The sequence below is a fragment of the Rhinopithecus roxellana genome, chromosome 15 (genome assembly GCF_007565055.1).
Source record: "Rhinopithecus roxellana isolate Shanxi Qingling chromosome 15, ASM756505v1, whole genome shotgun sequence".
NCBI classification, from domain to species: domain Eukaryota; kingdom Metazoa; phylum Chordata; class Mammalia; order Primates; family Cercopithecidae; genus Rhinopithecus; species Rhinopithecus roxellana.
In genome coordinates, this window is record NC_044563.1 from 66,996,980 (window position 1) to 67,016,985 (window position 20,006).

Consider the following 20,006-nt stretch of genomic DNA (forward strand, 5'->3'; position numbering starts at 1 on the left):
ACCATCTGCACACATTCGTCTCCCCACCTCACCAACTCGCGTGTCCCTCCTACCAGGGCACCAGGCCCCTGGTCTTGGAAGCTACAGGTCAGAGCAAAACTAGCCCCTTGCTGGCCTGGAGAAAGCACCTGTACTGTGGTCCCCACCCAGCCTGACTCCGGGGTCTGTGCTGAGGGGAATGTACGTCCAATTTCTTGCAAATCGAGTAGGAAGAAGAAAGGAGGGCGCAACTCCAGTAGGAAAAGAAACTTAAAAAGAAATAAAATGTTTTACTCATTTACACAAATACACACACTGAAGTCCACCCTGGGAGCTGGTAAAACAATTCCAATCTCAGACCCGTCTGTTTTCCAGGGTCCTCTAAGCCTGGGCTTCCTGAAGAGCACCGCCCAAGGGCCCCACAGCCCAGATCCGGCAGCCCCCACCTTTATTGAGGAGGCCCCGAGGCTCTGTTCCCGCTGCTCCTTAGACAGCCAGCTGTGCAGAAACGGGCCTCGGCCCAGCTTGGGGCTGGTGGGGTAAGCTGTATCTTCAAACCTTTGCCCCCAGTGGGGTCAGTAGAACCACCACTGTCCTCCCCTTCCACCTCCCAGCTCCATCCACTTCGGAGGCTGAGGAAGTGGAGAGTTTTTCTAGGCAGATTTGGAGCCCTGGAGATGCAGTTCACAGTCTATGTTCTGCGGCGCTGGTGCAGTCAGTAGTCCAGTCTCCAGCCTACAGGCGTGCACACTGGGATGGACGGTGGGTGACCCCGCAGGCGTACACATTTGGGTGGCCCCTGCCCCTATACCCCAGTTTTCTCTTTGATCCAGTCCCGAAACAGAGGGAGCCTCGTGTACACGCCCGGCTTGTTCCTCTGAGCGCAGCCGTCTCCCCAGCTCACCACACCGGCCTGGAAGATTCGCCCATCCGCCTCCACGCTGGACAGGGGTCCCCCGGAGTCACCCTGGGCGGAGACAAGCCCTGCCATGAGTCCCCAGTCCCGCCTCTCCCGGGGCCTACCTGCCGCCCTCCTGTCCCGGGGCGCACCTGGCAGGAGTCCACGCCGCCGCTGAGGAAGCCCACGCACATCATGCGTGGCGTGATCTGCTGCGGCAGGAGGCTCTCGCAGGTGGTCTGGTTGATGACACGGATCTCACCCTTCTGCAGGATCAGCGAGCCGGTGCCTGGGGAGAGGGCAGGACAGGGCTGGGAGCCGGGCTGCTTCAGGGGCAGCGTCATTCGAGGCGCTCCCCATGGGTCATTTGACTCCCAAAACTCTGGAACAGCCCAGATGCCCGGGGCTGACAAACGGGTAATCCGCGTCTACTCAGTGGGCTCTGGCAATAGCAGCCACCTAGAGAAAGCAGGGGCATGCTGAGATCTGCCAGGCGAATTGAGAGGGAACAGACGCCGTGGCAAGCAGGGGTGAGGAAACAAGCAGCGGAGAGGGAAGGTGCCGCAGGCGCCCCCGGGGTTCTGAGAGGGCATTCGAGCTGTACGTCCTGTTTGTCTTCTTTCCTCTCCAACGTCTACAAATGTGCAGTATATGCTATAGAGTGGATTTTTCAATCTAGCCTTTGCCAACTAATGGCCTGCTTCCCTTCATACCCACCCCCTCACGTGCCTTAAGCACCACTGGGCTTAAGGTGTTGCTATCTTCATTATGCAGATGAAGAAACAGGGTCAGAGTTTAAGCAACTCGCTCAAGGTTACTCAGGTAGTTGGGGCAAAGCCAGCCTTCAGTCCTGAGCCCGGGCTGCAAATCCTATGCCCCTTTTACTAAGGGCCTCCATTGTGCCCTGGACAGCCTCATTCTGCCAGGCAGAGGGAGCCCCTCACCCCACGGCTGGACACGCAGAGGAAACACAGCCTTGGAGGAAGGCCCCAGGCCCTCTGTGGAGCCCTGCATCAGCCTGAAGCTCACCTCCATACTGGGTGTGTCCCCAGCCTGTGACCCAGATGGCCTTGCCGGCAGGGAAGACATGGGAGGCATCCGGCAGACAGATGGGCCGCACCACGGAGCTGTACTCCACCGGTTTTTCCAGCTCCAGCAGCGCGATGTCGTAGTCGAAGGTGAAGTCGTTGAAGGAGGGGTGGGAGATGATGCGCTTAAGCCGGCGCTCCTGCACCTCAGGGGCACTGCGCTGGCTCTGGTCGTGCAAGCCCAGGAAGGCCGTCCACTGCGTGGGGTCCGAGTACCTGGAAGGGAGAGCCGCTGTGAGACCGACCGCGCAGTCACTCGGGTCTGTGCACAGGGCCCCGCAGCCCCGTGGGTTCCCAGAGGACTCCGCATGGACGAGGCACAGCAGCTGCTGAGAGAAGATGACGGTGCCAGCTCTTACTTGGTCTTGACCCTAAGCTGGAAACTACTAAGTGCCTCCCGCTGCAGTAAGAAACCCCCCTTAAACTCTTTACCCCCCTCCTTTAATACATTTTTAATCTGATGACCAAAAATTAGGTATCTTATGAACCTGATCTTTCACAGGAGGAATAACAGAAAAATCAACCCAAATGATTTTTCTTTTTCTTGTTGTTGTTGTTGTTGTTGTTGAGACAGTCTTGCTTGGTCGCCCAGGCTGGAGTGCAGTGGCGCAGTCTCAGCTCACTGCAACCTCCGCCTCCCAGATTCAAGTCATTCTCCCGCCTCAGCCTCCTGAGTACCTGGGATTACAGGTGCACACCACCACGTCTGGCTAATTTTTGTATTTTTAGTAGAGACAGGGTTTCACCATGTTGGTCAGGCTGGTCTTGAACTCCTGACCTCGTGATCTGCGCCCCCCCTTGGCCTCCCAAAGTGCTGGGATTACAGGTGTGAGCCACCATGCCCGGCCCAAATAAATTTTTAATGCAGTGGTATATAACCTAAGACCAAAATGAATTGAAAAATATGTTGTGTTGTATCTACTAAGTTTCTTGTTGGCTATGGAATAGGTTTAGCGATTCTGAAGCTGTTCCATGTGCACTGCAGAGCAGGTGCCCACCCTAGTGTGGGGAAAGGGAGGCACAGATGTGGAATGGGATCAGAGGTATCAGGAAAGGCTTATGATTTTTATTTTATTTTATTATTATTTTGTGAGACGGAGTCTCACTCTGTCACTCAGGCTGGAGTGCAGAGGCATGATCTCAGTTCACTATAACCTGCACCTCCCAGGTTCAAGTGATTTTCTGGCCTCAGCCTCCCGAGTAGCTGGGACTATGGGCATACGCAGCCACGCCTGGCTAATTTTTGTATTTTTAATGGAAACAGGGTTTCGCCATGTTAGCCAAGCTGGTCTCGTACTCCTGACCTCAAACGACCAGCCTGCCTCAGCCTCCCAAAGTGCTAGAATTACAGGCATAAGCCACCATGCCCGCTGGCTCACAATTCTTAAAAACTGGTCTAAAACCAGTGCTATCTCTAGCAGCACCCAGAACTTAGTGTCTAAATATCCTTCTCTATTAAAAGGAACCAGGGCTCCTTGGAAAAATGGCTGATTTCAGATCTGGGTCTTAATGGAAAGCATAAAGCAAACCTGGAACATTTTGTTTCTGCAGAAAGCAATCAAGCACTCAAACACCAGTGTGGCCCGTCTGGCAAAGCTGGTTAAAATGAGGACAATAAGAATCCTGAAATAAATGGTGACAGGGTGACACTACTACACAGGCGGAATAAAAAAAAAGGGTGGGATAATCCATCGGTCCACCCTGAGTCTAAAAAGTAATTTCAAAAGAATTTATAAAGGGAAAAGGAAAGCTATTATTTGCAGAGAAAAGCAGCCCCTGGCCAGGCGTGGTGGCTTACTCCTGTAATCCAAGCACTTTGGGAGGCCGAAGCGGGTGGATTACATGAGGTCAGGATTTCGAGACCAGCCTGGCCAGCATGGTGAAACCCCACCTCTACTAAAAACACAAAAATTAGCCGGGTGTGGTGGTGGCCACCTGTAATCCCCAGCTACTCGGGAGGCTGAGGCAGGAGAATCGTTTGAACCTAGGAGGCGGAGGTTGCAGTGAGCCGAGACAGCACCACTGAACTCCAGCCTGGGCAACGGAGGGAGGGAGGGAGGGAGGGAGGGAGGGAGGGAGGGAGGGAGGAGGAGGAAGGAAGGAAGGAAGGAAGGAAGGAAGGAAGGAAGGAAGGAAGGAGGGAAGGAGGAAGGAAGGAAGGAAGGAAGGACGGAATGAAGAAGGAAAGAAAGAGAGAAAGAAAGGGAAACCGGAAGAAGGATGGAACGTAAGAAGGAAGGAAGACCATGTAAAGAATATCTTTCCTGTAAAGAGAAGATTCCTTGTTCCTGACTTTTGTCATTCTTTCGCCTGTTTGTCTTGGTCTGTTTCGTGCTTTGTTTCTGTCAAGGACTTTCTTTCTGTCCTTCGCTTCTTCTTGTCGTTTTTCTTTTCTTTCTGTCTTCGCCTTCCACCCTTCCCTTACTTCCGTCACATTTCCTTCCGTCTCCGTCCTCACCTCTTCTCCCTCTTGCCCCCCAGCTCATCTGAACCAAAACAGTACATAAGAACCACATTCTCACCTGCCACAGTAATAATCAACAAATGTGAGAATCACCAATGGACACTGAGACGCCGGGTAAAATATGGCTGGAGAACGAGACACTCACGCTGATCACCTGCGATGGTGTATTCACAACCAAGGTGGAAGCCCCTTTATGATGGCAAAATCTGCTGAGCTCCCCGAGCCAGGTGCTCAGGCTCCTCTCCCAACCAGCCGCTGTCACGGGGGATCATGCTCTCCCTGAGAAGCGTACAGCACCACCCATGCACTGCTTCCTAACCCAGCCATGAAAACACAGTCAGGAAAACCCAAATTGAGAGGCATCCTGTAAGATAACTGGCCCAGACTTTTCAAAAATGTCAATGCCATAAAAAAAACAAAAAATAAAAGGCATAGAGAAACTGTTCTTGATTAAAATGAGATTAAAGAAACCTAATGACTAAATACAAGGCATGACCCTTGACTGCATCCTAGAACTTTTTTTTAAAAGCTCCGAAGAAGGCCGGGCACAGTGGCTCATGCCTGTAATCCCAGCACTTTGGGAGCTCCAAGCGAGAGGAGCACAAGGTCAGGAGTTCGAGACCAGCCTGGTCAACATGGTGAAACCCCATCTCTACTAAAAATACAAAAATTAGCCGGGCATGGTGGCAGGTGCCTGTAATCCCAGCTACTCAGGAGGCTGAGGCAGGAGAATCACCTGAACCTGGGAGGTGGAGGCTGCAGTGAGCTTGGATTGCGCCACTGCACTCCAGACTGGGCGAAAGAGTGTGTCTCAAAAAAGAAAAAAAAACCTCTAAAGACGACCACGATGGGCATGATTGGAGGACATTTATGATGCGTACATCAGCTCGCAGCACAAAGCAATGCCGCCATTTTTCAGTGGGACAGCGTCCTCGTTCTTGGAGACACTGGCCGAGGCACCTGGTGGGAAGCCTCAGGATGGCTGCCCCCAGCTGGGAAATGGTTCGGAAAAATACACGCGAGTGCAAACAGAGAGAAAGCAAACGTGATTAACTCCATCACTGAATGTAGATCCGCGGGTGCAAACAGAGAGAAAGCAAACGTGATTAACTCCATCACTGAATGTAGATCAAAGGTATAAGAGTGTTGCCTGTATGGCCAGGCGCGGTGGCTCACACCTGTAATCCCAGCACTTTGGGAGGCCGAGGCAGGGGAATCATGAGGTCAGAAGTTCGAGACCAGCCTGGCCAGCACGGTGAAACCCTGTCTCCACTAAAAATACAAAAAATTAGCCAGGTGTGGTGGCACACACCTGTAGTCCCAGCTACTCCGGAGACTGAGGCAGGAACATTGCTTGAACCCAGGAGGTGGAGGTTGCAGTGAGCTGAGATCACGCCACTGCACTCCAGCCTGGGGACAGAGCAAGACTCTGTCTCAAAAAAAAAAAAAAGTGTTCACTGTACTAGTCCTTTTTTTCATTCATTGTGTTTACAACATTTTTGTAGGTTTGAAAAACTTCAAAATAAAACATTGGAAAAATACATATCTAAAATAGAAAATGGGTGTGACAAGAGAAAGGCGTGAAGACCTGCTTCATTTTCCCTCACCTCTCAGGAAAGTCAAAAGGTTACTGAACCACCCAGCCAGGGCACCTCCCCGACCCTGGAGCACTAAACCAAGCCTCTGCCTCCACATCTCTCCCCATGCCTGCCTGAGCCCTGGTCCACTCTCGCTGCCCCGGCGTCCATCCCCTTCTGGCCTTCCTTTCTTTTTTTTTTTGAGATGGAGTCTTACTCTGTTGCCCAGGCTGGAGTGTAGTGGCACGATCTTGGCGCACTGCAACCTCCACCTCCCAGGCTCAGGTGATTCTCCCGCCTCAGCCACCCCCAAGTAGCTGGGACTATAGGCACCTGCCACCATGCCTGGCTAATTTTTGTATTTTGAGTAGAAATGGGGTTTCACCATGTTGGTCAGGCTAGTTTCGAACTCCTGACCTCAGGTGATCCGCCCGCCTTGGCTTCCCAAAGTGGTGGGATTATAGGCGTGAGCCACTGTGCCTGGCCCTGTTGTGGCCTTTTTTACAGCCAGCTCCCTACAGAATTGCAGGCCTAGGCCGAAGCTCAGTTTTCCAACCTGGGCTAGGCCCGATCTCGCTTCACTATAATCTGTTGCCACCAGAAAATGACTTCCCAAAAGCTGCTTTTGTGAGATCCTTTTTGTCCCATTCCACAGCCTAAAAGGATTCCCAAGAGCTGCCAGGTGAGGCCTTGGGACCCACCCAGGCCTTCTGCGTTCATCGTTAATTGACCTGACCTTTCTGATGGTTTCCCAGCCTGCTCACATCCAGCCACATACTCACCCCTGCATCAACTCATTCACTCAACAATCCCTGGGCATCTGTGATGCAATCTATGACCCAGTCTTCAGGTTCACCGTGTACACAGGGAGAGATATGAAAACCACCAATTACAACATGACACGAAGGGTTCCACAGAGGACTGGGTAGAAAGCTGTAGAAGAGGATGGGCTGGGAGTCCGGAAATGAAGTTATGAACCAAGCCTCAACAACACATAGGCCTGGCCAGCTATGGCCTGAAGCGGTGGAGAATGCCACAAGTTTAAAGAGAACAAAGGTAGCCGGGCACAGTGGCTCACACCTGTAATCCCAGCACTTTGGGAGGCCAAGGCAGGCGGATCACCTGCGGTCAGGATTTCAAGACTAGCTTGGCTAACATGGTGAAATCCCATTTCTACTAAAAGTACAAAAAATTAGCCGAGCATGGTGGTGCATGCCTGTAATCCCAGCTACTCAGGAGGGTGAGGCAGGAGAATCGCTTGAACCCGGGAGGCAGAGGTTGCAGTGAGAGGAGATCGCACCATTGCACTCCAGCTTGGGCAACAAAAGTGAAATTCGCTCTCAAAAAAAAAAAAAAAAGGGAGCAAAGCATGTTCAGGAAGCCCTCACACTGAGCATGGGGAAGGCGTGAGGACTGCACTGGAGACTGAGGCTGGCCGGACAGGCAGGAGCCAGATAACATGGCTGTGTCGGTCATGAAGGAGTTCCTGCTTTGTACTGCAAGCCATGGCGGGCGTTGAGCAACAGACTGGGGTGACCAGATTTTGGGAAGATCACGCTGGGCTCGAGTGGTGCAGACAGAGTCCTGAGAGGGAAGGAAGTGGATGGGGAGAGGTGCTGCAGCTGCCCGGGCGACAGTGAGCTAGGACGAGCAAGGTGGTGGCAGTGCAAGCAGAAGAGAGTAGAAATGTTTCAGGAATGCCCAGGAGGCAAGGATGTAGCTGAAAGGTTATCATGGGATGGGGAAGAGGGGAGAGCCATCCTCGTCCCTCTGGCTCAATTCCTCATGATCCCAATACCCAGCATGGACACCCCCATCCAGCTCTTTGCCCTGTGCCTGCAGGTTTCCACCTCCCTCCTCCAAGCCCTCCCTGTTCACCCGGCGACCTCAGCTCAAGACCCCGCTTTCATGAAGCCCCTCTCTGCAAACTCAGCCAATTGGTAAGTCTGACAGTATTTGATTATATCAGCAGACTCAGCCTCTAATGTTTAAGGCATGCACGTCTACCAGCAGCTGAGAGGCTGGTTGTGAAGATGCAGCCACTGATATCCCCCATGGTGACCCCAGGGGCTGGAGTGCAGTTGGGAATCGCAAGTGCTCAGATAGAACTTCTGATGTCCCAAACACTGTTCTCGATGTTGACACAGTAAGTTGTTTTATCCCTGAAACAGCCCTGCAAGGTAGGGTCACCCTTTTTAAGATGAGGAAGGCACAGAGAGAGCAACTTGCCAAAGATCATATAGCTAATATGTTGTAGACCACAGTTGGAACCTAGGCAGCCTGTGCATTTAACTGCAACGTGATGCCGCCTCCCGGCAGTGCCTGATGAATGCGTGATGACTTAGCCATGTGCTCAGGGTCCCGTGACACCAGGCCCCTGTACACCTCACACCTCCATGCCTCTGCATACGACACTCCCTTTGTCTGGAAGGTCTGAGCCACCTGGTCCAGCTGACAAACACCCTCACGTTCAACCCTCAGTTCAGACACCTATGTTGAGTGTTCCCAACAGTCGCCATCCCCAGTCCCTCAGGCATATGGGTTTAAAATTCTAAACTCCACATGCTGGGCCCAAGGGAGCCTGGACACAGCCCTGGCACAGCACTTACTGCACGTGTGTGTCATGTCTTGTTCCTACCCTCACAAGTCTGTGGCGCACAATCTGCAGGGACCAAGTCCTATTCATGTTGGTCTCTCTAGTGTCAATAATAACCATGGGTGTTGAATATTAATTGCACTACACATTGGCAGAAGCATGACTGCTGATCAACACAGGATGAAGGAGAAGGAAATGAGAAAGGAAGCAATGAAGCAAAGGAAAGGAGGAAGCAGTGCAGGACAACAGTGGTGTTCTTAGTATGCACCCAGCCATTTCCTAGCTCCACCTGCTGACGGGGCCGGGACATGACACCATGGTGACAATGAACACACTAAGCAGCTGGACCTTGGTCTCTAAATACCATCCCCAGTAAAGGCCTCCTTGGAGAAATGGCTGGTCCTAGGGCTGGGCTGGGGAAACACAAGATGAGCCTATTGTACCTCGTAGTGCCAGAAAGCAAGGACGTGGCTCAAAAAAGGAAAGAATAGGGCATGTCAAAGAGGCACAGAAGCCAACCTCAAAGAGCAGTGGTTGACCCAGGCACAGTGGCTCACATCTGTAATGCCAGCACTTTGGGAGGCCAACATGGGAGGATCACTTCAGCCTAGGAGCTAGAGGCCAGGCTTAGCATTTAGCAAGGCTCTGTCTCTACAAAAATTTTAAACTAGCTGGGCATGGTGGCATATGCCTGTAGTCCCAGCTACTTGGGAGGCTGAGGCAGGAGGATTGCTCAAGCCCAGGGGTTTGAGACTGCAGTGAGCTATGATTTGCACCACTGAACTTCAGCCTGGGTGACACAGTGAGACTCTGACTCACACACACACACAGACACACACACAAAATTCTTAAGCTCACATTACTCCAAAAAAAAAAAAAAATCATCCCTGCTCTGGGTGAAGTTGGGTGTGACAAAATGAGACAAGGGATTGTCTCAGGCTGGACAAAGCCACATGTCAAGCACCCAGCAAAGCTGGGGACCATGGAGCTGGGTCCACTCCCCACAGGCTCTTGCTGTCTGTCTCCATCACCCAAGTCCTGTGCACGTGTCTGAGTGCACTCCATCTGTGCTGCAGGCCTCCCTCCTGCTGTGGGCCCATCTCTCCTCCCTGCAAAGGGCAGCGGAGGGTTTGGGCCACCTGCTCCTGGGGCTGTCTACCATGGAAAATCATGCAGCCAGCAGAAAGCGCATCCGCTTCTCCCGAGGGTGGACTCTCCTGGAAGGCCCACGCCCCTGCGCCTGCCTCTTCAGAGCAAGCCAGGCCCTAAAACTCCTTCCTTCAGCCAATGGCCAGACGCCCAGAGAGGCCGGGAGCTAAGACACAAATAGCGCAGCCTGGGATGCCCACGTGACCCTTCCAGGCCTCTCATCTGCGTGTGTGTCTGAGGCCATGACATGCTGAGCACCTACTATGTGCCAGGCACAGCGCAAAGTGACTCAGGTACAGCATCGTACTTAATTCTCACAACTCTAAGGGTGGGAACTGACACTGTCACCATCATCAGTGAAGATCCCAAGGCCTAGGAAGTTTGAATAACCCGCCCAGGGTCACTGGCAAGCCAGAGCTGGAGCATGAATCCAAAGTCATGTTGGCCAATCCAAGGAGTCGTGCAGTGCAGACTCACCGGAGACCACACCTGTGCTCAAGTCTGGCTCTGCCACTTAACAGCTGTGCCACCTCGAGCAAACATCTCTACTTCTCTGAACCTTACTTTCTGTACAATGAGAATACAATCGACCTGCCTAACTTGCTGGGGGTCTTAGGAGAGGCACAGAGACAGCACTTGGCTGCCAGTGGGCACCGAATACAGTGAGTTTTTATTGTTACTGTTATTAAGCCCGTCCTGGGATATCTGCTCATTTGGTTTGGACGCTTGTCCCCTCCAAATCTCATGTTGAAATGGGATCCCCAGTGTTGGAGGTGGGCATAGTGGGAGGTGTTTTGGTCACGGATCCCTCCTGAATGTTTTGGTGCCCTCCTGATGGTGATGGGTGAGTTCTGAGTTCACACGAGGCTGGCTGCTTAAGAGTCTGGGACCTCCTCCTGCTCTCTCTTGCTCCCGCTCTCGCCATGTGACGTGCCTGCTCCCCCTTCACCTTCTGCCACGGATGGAAGCTCCCTGTGACCCCTACCAGAAGCAGAGGCTGGCACCACGCTTCCTATATGGCCTGCAGAACCATGAGCCAAATAAACCTCTTTTCTTTATAAATGACCCAGTCTCAGGTATTTCTTTAGAGCAGCTCAAGAATGGACTAACACATGTGCCCACCCCTCCAATGCCCTTCCTTGGTGCCAACCCACCCTGGCATGACTCCCAGATGCAAGCGGCCAGTAAGGAGGCTCCCTGCTGCCCACCCAGAGACCCACCTGAATCCTCTGTCATCGATGTAGCAGTGCGCGGCGGAGACCAGCCAGGTGGGAGAGATGAGGGAAGCACCGCAGACGTGGCCCTGGCCCAGCGCATGCAGGCTCACCTGCCAGGGCCACTCGCCCTCATCCGCATCTGTGCCCCCAACAACACGAGCCTGTCTGGTGAATGACCGCAGCCCACAGTCTGCAGAGGGGGGCAGGGAACCAGAGGACAGCAAGTCAAGGTGGGGACATCGAACCCCAAGGGGATATGCGTGGGTGCCAGGAGACCCTGTGTGGGGAAGCCAGCTTTTGGCATGCACAGCACTGCTGGAGTGGCCAGGGCATGAGGGACCCCCAAAACTATCTTTGAGCTTCACAGACTCCCTTCCACCATGCCCCTCCTTCTCCCCGCTCCCAAATTCAAACCCGCGTCTTCCCACCTCCCCCTCCCTCACAAATGCAGCGAGGGCCTCTGGAGGCCGGCTGCTTGGCTTCACTTTGATTTGGGTGTCATCTGCCTGATTTGACGTTATCTGGGGCGTCACAGGAGAGGGGGCGGCGTGGAGCAGGGAGAAGCATCTTTGAATGCTGAGGGACACAGCTCTCAGAGGGACGAATGGACCACTGATGTGAGGTCACAGAATAGCTGCAGCTGTGCTCAAATCTGACCTGTGGCCAGCCAATGCTTCTGAAACATGGAGACTGCACATTAAAGCATGGGCGGGCAAGGGCGAGGCCCTGCCTTGGGCTTGGGTGAGCTGGGCTGCTCTTCTCCAGGCTACTCCCCTACAGCTGTGTCTACACAGCAGGGGCCAGCAACGCACTGCAGCCACGACCTCGCCATGCTACAGAAGCCCTGAGATGCTGGCTGTACAGGCCCTTCTCCAAGACCAGAGCCAGCCCGTGGGGTGGTGCCTTCCTGACAACTGGCAAGGCCATCCTTTCCTCCAGGAGACGCAAGCACAGAGCTGCTAAGTGAGGTGCTGGTGGGATTGCGCCTCCAGGTGCGCCCTCTGGTGGGCACCTCGCACAGTGAACGACCTGCACAACCGTACTCAGATGCCCTCCAGGTGCGCCCTCTGGTGGGCACCTCGCACAGTGAACGACCTGCACAACCGTACTCAGATGCCTTGCTCACCGCAGTCCTTCTCATCTGAGCCGTCGCTACAGTCCTTCTTCCCGTCACACTCGGGGTTGCCCTTGCTCAAGCAGAGCCCGTTGAGGCAGCGGTAGGTGTGTTTGGTACAAGTGACGACGTTCACTGTTCAAGGAGGAGGACACAGGGAGGGGATCAATTCCTCTGCAGCATCTGACCAGAAGCCAGAAACCACCAACGGGGCCTCATGGCCCCTGCACCTTACCCCTCACCCAGGCCTGCCCCACCCAGGCCCACTGGCCTCCCAGCCCTGCCACAGGTTCTCCACCTTCCGGAAAATTCTCCCCGCACCAGAGCCCTTTCTCATCACACTTCACCCACAGGTGGTCTGTGTTCATTAAACTCGGGGCATCCTGTGCGTGGGTGTGCTCAGGGCAGCCTCCTCCAGGGGCGAGGCCCTCAGAAGGAAGGTGGGCGGGGCGGGCCTCACCTTTGGTGCAGGAAGCCTCGTCGGACCCGTCCCCACAGTCGTCCTTCCCATCGCACTGCTGGCTCTTGGGGAGGCACTTTCCATTGGAACACCTGAAGGTCTGGGCGGGACAACCTGGAGAGGCACCGGGACTCAGCCACCAGGAGCCACCCTGAGCTGCCCCGCCCACCCTGAGCCGCCCCGCCCACCTGCCCGCCCCGCCCCGGCACTCACTGCACCCCTGTTCGTCGCTGTTGTCTCCGCAGTCGTTCACACTGTCGCAGACCCAGAAGAGGGGCTTGCAGAACTTGTTCTTGCATGTGAACTGGTGGGTGGCGTCGCAACCTGGAGCGGGGTAAGGGGAGGGTCGGCCGTGAGGCCCTCATCACCCACTGCTTCCCCAGGATGCCCAGGCGATCAGAGCTACCTGGGGACCGCTTTCCGATCTGCGGAGAGACCCAAGTGGCCCTGCTCCACCAGCTGCCAAGCTGACCTCAGCACTTCCGAGACACCCCACCACCTGCCCCACAGAGGCCAAGATCTCCATATGGCAGGGTGGGGAGGGAGGCCAGAGGTCTCTACACAGGGCCAAGAGCAAAAACTCCCACCACCTCCAGCCTTTCTGCCTCGGCAGTCAGCCAGCAGGGCCATGGGACGCAGGCAGGGTGGGGAAGGAGGGTGGGGAGACCAGGGCTCCCAGCCTGACTCACTGCAGTTGAGCTCATCGCTGTAGTCGGTGCAGTCGGCCCAGCCATCACAGCGCATCTCCTTCCGGATACACCGCCCCGTGCGGCACGTGAACTGCCCCGGGCACGCTGTGGGCACATGCAGGCCTGAGGCCCCCAGCACCCACCCACCTCCCTCCACTGGCTCCCGGCTCCCTCCCTCGGGCCAACCTCCCAGCCACAAACACAGAGGAGCAGGGTGGGTGCTGTGGCCCAGGGCAGGGGTTGCCTAGGCCCACCAAGGTGTGACAAAGGGGTTCCTGCACCTGCAGCTAGTGTGGGAAGGGGGCTGGCCACAGACCCCAACCTGGGCTGGCAGGGTCCCTCCCCACCACTGAGGATCGAAGCTCAGGAAGCCCCGGGTGCCCTGCAGAGAGGCCGGCTGGTCGCAGGCCCTGCCCTGCCCTGTGTGCTGGGCCGCCTGGGGACCCCGAGGGCCAGGCCCCGCCTGTGAGGCTCAGCAGGTCCCCGATGCATGCGATATGTCCTGTCCAAATGCAGTGCGGCATCGCGCTTCCTTCACTCTAAACATTTTCCATATTTCAATGTTTCTGAAATCAGGAGGCATCTGACCACTTTGCAGATGACAACGTTGTAAGGAGGCCATTGTCACCACCTCGGCACAGGTAAAATTCAGTCACAGGTAAGTGTTTAAATCAAAGGTGTCGGTTTATCTGAGTGTACTTTTGGCGATGAACAAGGCCCTTGAATTTTACCTCAAATTTGGATTCCTAAGCATAGTTAAATGTCTTCCCAAGGTTATTCTATGTTGCAGGGTTGAAATAAAAACACATTGTGTATGTGGAGGAACCGCTGCTCACAGAGCCAATGGTACTTCCTAATGCGTCTCACAATTACCCTATGAACCTAACGGTGCCAACAGGCCACAGAGGCAAGATGATCCAAGTCACCGTGAAGGTGGGCCTGAGGGACAGATGGCAGGGGAGCTCAGATGAGGGGCGTCTCCAGCCGCAGGTACCTCATGCTGGGACTGTGACCCAGAAGGAAAGGGCACAGTGTGCACCAGCGCTCACAGCCAGCCTGCTTTAATTAATGCATCAAAGGTAGCGTGTTTTCCTCGCGAAGGTACGGGAAGGGTGAGATGCTCTTACATTCTCCAGCATCTTAGAATCAGCAAAGCATGATGCTAACGAGATGCAGGGTAGACAGAACATGCGGGGCAGGCTGCCCTCTTCCCAACAGCGTTCACTCACGGTCACTGGAGTCGTAGGAGAGGTATTCAGCTAAGAACCCGGTGTCGGTGTAGGACTGATCTGAGTGGAAGCGAACTGTGATCTTGTTGCTGTTGCTGGTGACGACGAACTGGGACCTCTCTCCGCAGTACCTGGAGCGGAGGGGAGGCACAAGATGAGGAGGGACAGCTGGGAGCTGGGGGACTGGTGGGACCCCTCCCCCTGCAGCATGGGCCAGGTAGCCCCCATACCCCCGGGGACTCACTTCTCCCCGTTGATCTCCACGTAGTCCTTGGGGCAGGTGCCCGTAGGCACACCAGGCTCCAGTAGGTAGAAGAATTTGAAGCGCACCTTCACGTGCTGGTTGTTGGGTACCTGAGGGAAGAGAGGCTGCTGGGAATCTGTGGCTTCCCTCCCTCCTCCCTGAACCTGAGGACATCAAAGGGAGGCGGCGGCATGGACCAGGGAGAGACGGTTTGCCTTCCATCACCAAGACAGGCTGGAAAGTTCTCCCAGCGTTTTTTGTTTGTTTTCGTTTTTGTTTTGTTTTTGCTTTTTTTGAGATGGAGTCTCACTCTGTCGCCCAGGCTGGAGTGCAGTGGCAACATCTCAGCGCACTGCAACCTCCACCTCCCGGGTTCAAGCGATTCTCCTGCCTCATCCTCCCGAGCCTCTGGGATTACAGGCACATGCCACAACGCCCAGATAATTTTTTTTGTATTTTTAGTAGAGATGGGGTTTTGCCATGTTGGTCAGGCTGGTCTCGAACTCCTGACCTCAGGTGATCTGCCTGCCTTGGCTTCCCAAAGTACTGGGATTACAGGCGCCAGCCACTACACCTGGCCTCTTTTCTTTTCTTCTTTTTTTTTTTTTTTTTCTGAGACGAAGTCTCGCTCTGTCGCCCAGGCTAGAGTGCAGTGGCAAGATCTCGGCTCACCACAACCTCTGGCTCCCAGGTTAAAGCGATTTTCCTGCCTCAGCCTCCCGAGCAGCTGGGATTACAGGCACGGGCCACCACACCCGGCTAATTGTTGTATTTTTAGTAGAGACAGGTTTTCACCATGTTGCCCAAGCTGGTCTTGAACTCCTGACTTCGTGATCCACTTGCCTGGCCTCCCAAAGTGCTGGGATTACAGGCATGAGCCACCGCACCCGGCCCTCCTGACATTTTTAAAGAAAGGAAAGGGAGGCAGCTCGGGCTGGGATGGCGTGAGCGGCACAGACTGGTGACTCTCTTCTCTCACACACCTTCTTTGATTTCCTCCTGACGGCACCTCTGAGACCCAGGCACTATCACCCTCACTTCACCTGGGGGCAAGCTGAGGCCCACGGACCTTCAGCACCTGCCCAGGTCGTTCTGTCACCTGACAAGGAGCTAGGATAAGAGTCTGGGTCTGCCCAACACTGCGGGGGAAGACCTGACCCCCAGACACATGGTCTCTTTGGGATTTGTTTATTTGTTTTTGCTGTTTTTGAGACAGGGTCTTCACTGTTGCCCAGGCTGGAGTGCAATGGCACTGTCATACTCACTGTAGCCTTTAACTCCTGGCTTTAAATGATCCGCCCATCTCGGCCTCCTGAGTAGCTGGGACCACAGGCGTGCACCACCATGCCTGGCTAATTTTTGTATTTTTTTTTTTAAAGATGAGGTCTCACTATGTTGCCCAGGCTCATCTTGAATTCCTAGCCTCAAGTGATCCTCCCGCCTTGGTCTCCCAAAGTGCTGGGATTACAGGTGTGAGTCACCACATTTGGCTGCCTCTTTGGGGTTAATAAAGGATCTCCTCTTCCCTTTCTTCTGTCTTCCTCATTTGCCATCCACCTCTCTCTCTCTCACACACACACACACACATGCACACACATGTACACATATGCAAACACATGCACACACATGTATGCACACATACACACAGGGAGACATACATATGTGCATACACATGCTCACACGCACACACATGTTCACATACCCCATAGTTCCTACCTCAATGTTCCATGTGCAGTCAGTGTTGGGTGGGTAGTGGCCCGGGTAGTAGGGGCTGTTGAATGTCCCCTGGGCTTTACGTAAGTGGCCTCCACACCCTGAGAGGAAAGGTGGGAGAAAGCAAGAGGATCAGGAACCTGCCCAGCCAAGCAGGCAGGCGAGGACTCTGCAGCCTGAGGCCTGGAGCTGCCTCCTGGATGCCTGGATGCTGCGCAGCAAGTGCACAGCCAGGAAGGCCGGGTGTCGGGTGCCGAAGCTTCCGGAGGGCTCCTGACCCAGGCGGTCGGCCAGATGCCTTTGGCTCAAGTTTCAGCCTCTGCTGCTGACCTAGGCCAGCTCCCCAGCCACAGGGTCCAGCCTGTGGCCTCCTAAGCTCAGTCACCCCCACTAAGGCCTTCCCCTTCTCCGCGGCCCACGGGCAGTTCCGCCCTGCCCTGCCCTTCCTTACTGCTCCTCTTAGGCAGCTGGAAGAAGGTGGCCTCAAAGCCGGGATGCCGCCGCTCCGTGTTGGTTATCAGTGTGATGAGCAGGACGTTCTGGGAGGAGAGGAAGGTCAGGTTGTAGGAGGGAGGGTAGGTGCCACACAACCTGTAGGGGCAGAGGGTGGGCATCAGGAAGAGCCGGCAGAACCCAAGCTTTTCACACGCCCAAACCAGGCTCCCAGGCAGAGGTGCCCGAGGACCCCATCCCTAACTCTGGTCCCATCCACAGAGGGCTAAGAATGGAGTCACAGAGACCTTCATTCAGGTAAGCCCCTCCCCCACACAATCACTGATGGAAGGAGTTAGTGATAAATGGTTCACCTTTGTTTAAAAGAGCAACACCCAGCCGGGCGCAGTGGCTCATGCCTGGAGGCCGAGGTGGGTGGATCACCTGGGGTCAGGAGATCAAGACCAGCCTGGCCAACATGGTGAAACCCGTCTCTACTAAAAATACAAAAATTAGCCAGGTGTCGTGGCGCATGCCTGTAATCCCAGCTCCTTGGGAGACTGAGGCAGAAGAATCGCCGGAACGCAGGAGGCGGAGGTTGCAATGAGCCAAGACAGCACCACTGCACTCCAGCCTGGGTGACAGAGCGAGACTCCATCTTGAAAAAAAAAAAAAAAAAAAAAAAAGCAACACCATAGACATGATACATGTCCACAACAGAGGATTTACTACATAAGCTGTGGGTTCAATCAGAACAATAGCAGTGGTAACAACCAATATTTATCAGGAACATGCCAAGGTCGGGCCTAGAATCCCAGAATACTGGGAGGCCCCGAGGCAGGAGAATTCCTTGAGGCCAGGAGTTTCAGACCAGCCTGGGTAACAGAGTGACACCTCATCTCCATAATCAAAAAAACTAGCTGGGCATGGTGGCGCCTGCCTGTAGTCCCAGCTACTCAGGGGCGAGGCCAGAGCCTCAGGAGCTCAAGGTTGCAGTGAGCTATGACTGTGCCACTGCACTCCAGCCTGGTCAACCAGGACACTCAAAAAAAAAAAAAAAGAAAGAAAAAAAAAAGAGGAACATGCCTGGCATGGTTCTCGGTGCTCTTTAATCTATTAACTCACAATCTTCATAACAGGTCTATGAAGTAGATACTGTTATCCCTGTCTCAGAGGTGAGGAAACTGAGACACAGAGATCTTCAGTCACTTGCCCAACATCCCATGGTTAATAAGTGGCAGGCTTAGAATTGAAACTCAGGCATTCAAGCTCCAGAGTCCACACTGCTCACAACCATATCATCCTGATTGTGTCCCCTCCTTCTAAACAATGCAACTTTATAAAAACCCTGGGAGACAGGGTGACTGATTTGGAAAGATCATCATAATATACTTCATTTGTTAAAGCAGGTAATGAAACTGCATGCATGGGATAATCCTATTTCTTAACACACACACAGCAAAAAAGGCGGGGAGAATAGACATCAAAACTTTGGCCAGGTGCTGTGGCTCACGCCTGTAAGCCCAGCACTTTGGGAGGCCAAGGCAGGTGGATCACCTGACGTCAGGGGTTCGAGACCAGCCTGGCCAACATGGTGAAACCCCATGTCTACTAAAAATACAAAAAAAAAATTAGCTGAGCGTGGTGGTGCATGCCTGTAATCCCAGCTACTCGGGAGGATGAGGCAGGAGAATTGCTTGAACCCAGGAGGCGGAGGTTGCGGTGAGCGGAGATCTTGCCACTGCACTCCAGCCTGGGCGACAGAGCCAGACTCCGTCTCAAAGAAAAAGAATTAACAGTAGTTATTTCTAGGCAGTAAGATGACGAGTGACTTTAGTCTTCCTTTTGCTTGTCAATTTCTTTTTCCCACTGGGACCATGTACTTCTTTGTTGTACAATTAATAAATTAGAGAGATGGAAAAGAAGTCCTGGTTGCGAAGCTGTGGCAGCCGATGGTTCTAGATTATTCTTGGCCTGAATTTTAGCCCATTATTAATCATTAAACGTCCGCCCAGCTCATTTCCATAGTCAGCCACAGAAGGCTCTGGCCCAGCGAGTGCAGGAGAGGCAGCTCACCCACCACGCGCAGCACCTCTGCGCAGTACGCTCCGCCCTGACGTGGGGTATCCCACAGGTGCATTAACCATGCCTTTCCGTTTTCTGTAATGCGGGTGCTTTGACATCTGGGGCCCTGCTGACTGTGGAGGGCTGGCCAATGCTTAGAGATAGGAAAGGACTCACCTGCAAGCAAACCTTCCCTATACGAACCCACCCATGGAGGGCCCAGCCCCACCTCCTCCAAAAGGATCTCATACTCAGGGCCACTATTCTTTGCCCTAACCACCCCAGACCCAAGTATCAGAGAACTAGGAACAGCTCCTGTGCCCCAGAGCCTACTGAAATTATTCAAACAAGTCAGTTCTAAACTTCTCGCCCTGATTTGTCTTGCCTTTTCTGTGTACACCATATAAAGGCTCTTTTGGTTGTTGTTTTGAGACAGAATCTTGCTCTGTCGCCAGGCTGGAGTGTAGTGGTGCGATCTTGGCTCACTGCAACCTCTGCCTCCCAGGTTCAAGTGATTCTCCTGCCTTGGCCTCCCGAGTAGCTGGGATTACAGGTGCCCGCCACCACACCCAGCTGATTTTTGTATTTTTAGTAGAGACCACACCCAGCTGATTTTTGTATTTTTAGTAGAGATGGGGTTTCATCAGGTTGGCCAGGATGGTCTCCAACTCCTGACCTCAAGTGATCCAGCCGCCTTGGCCTCCCAAAGTGCTGGGCTTACAGGCATGAGCCACCATGCCCGGTCCTTAATAAAGGCTCTTGCTTACATTTTCCCCTCATTCCTGTTACCCCTTGACCATCCTAGTGCTTCCTCGTGTAGCCTGAGACAGGGTCTTGCTCTGTTGCTCGGGCTGGAGTGCAGTGGTGCAATCACAGCTCACTGCAGCCTTGACCTCCTGAGTTGGAGATCCTCCTGCATCAGCCTCCTGAGTAGGCATACACCACCACACCCAGCTAAGCTTTTTATTTTTTATAGAGGCAGAGTCTTGTTGCCCACGCTAGTCTCAAACTCCTGGCCTCAAGAGATCCTCCCGCCTCAGCCTCCCAAAGCGCTGAGATTATAGGCACGAGCTACCATGCCCGCCAACAAATT

General features: G+C 53.9%; 1 protein-coding gene across 1 annotated transcript in view; it reads right to left on the minus strand.

Annotated features, from left to right (window-relative positions):
• Positions 1 to 249: 249 nt before the first annotated feature.
• ST14 (suppression of tumorigenicity 14) overlaps positions 250 to 20,006 on the minus strand; it is a 52,195-nt gene continuing 32,438 nt past the window's right edge. The window contains exons 8-19 of the mRNA XM_010356462.2: positions 16,869 to 17,008; positions 16,421 to 16,518; positions 14,705 to 14,814; positions 14,461 to 14,591; positions 13,232 to 13,336; positions 12,756 to 12,866; positions 12,543 to 12,656; positions 12,095 to 12,217; positions 10,972 to 11,158; positions 1,907 to 2,181; positions 1,030 to 1,166; positions 250 to 946 (exon numbers count right to left, since the gene is read on the minus strand). Coding sequence (XP_010354764.1) covers positions 785 to 946; positions 1,030 to 1,166; positions 1,907 to 2,181; positions 10,972 to 11,158; positions 12,095 to 12,217; positions 12,543 to 12,656; positions 12,756 to 12,866; positions 13,232 to 13,336; positions 14,461 to 14,591; positions 14,705 to 14,814; positions 16,421 to 16,518; positions 16,869 to 17,008 — 1,693 coding nt within the window. The 3' untranslated portion in view covers positions 250 to 784. The remainder of the gene's footprint in view (positions 947 to 1,029; positions 1,167 to 1,906; positions 2,182 to 10,971; positions 11,159 to 12,094; positions 12,218 to 12,542; positions 12,657 to 12,755; positions 12,867 to 13,231; positions 13,337 to 14,460; positions 14,592 to 14,704; positions 14,815 to 16,420; positions 16,519 to 16,868; positions 17,009 to 20,006) is intronic.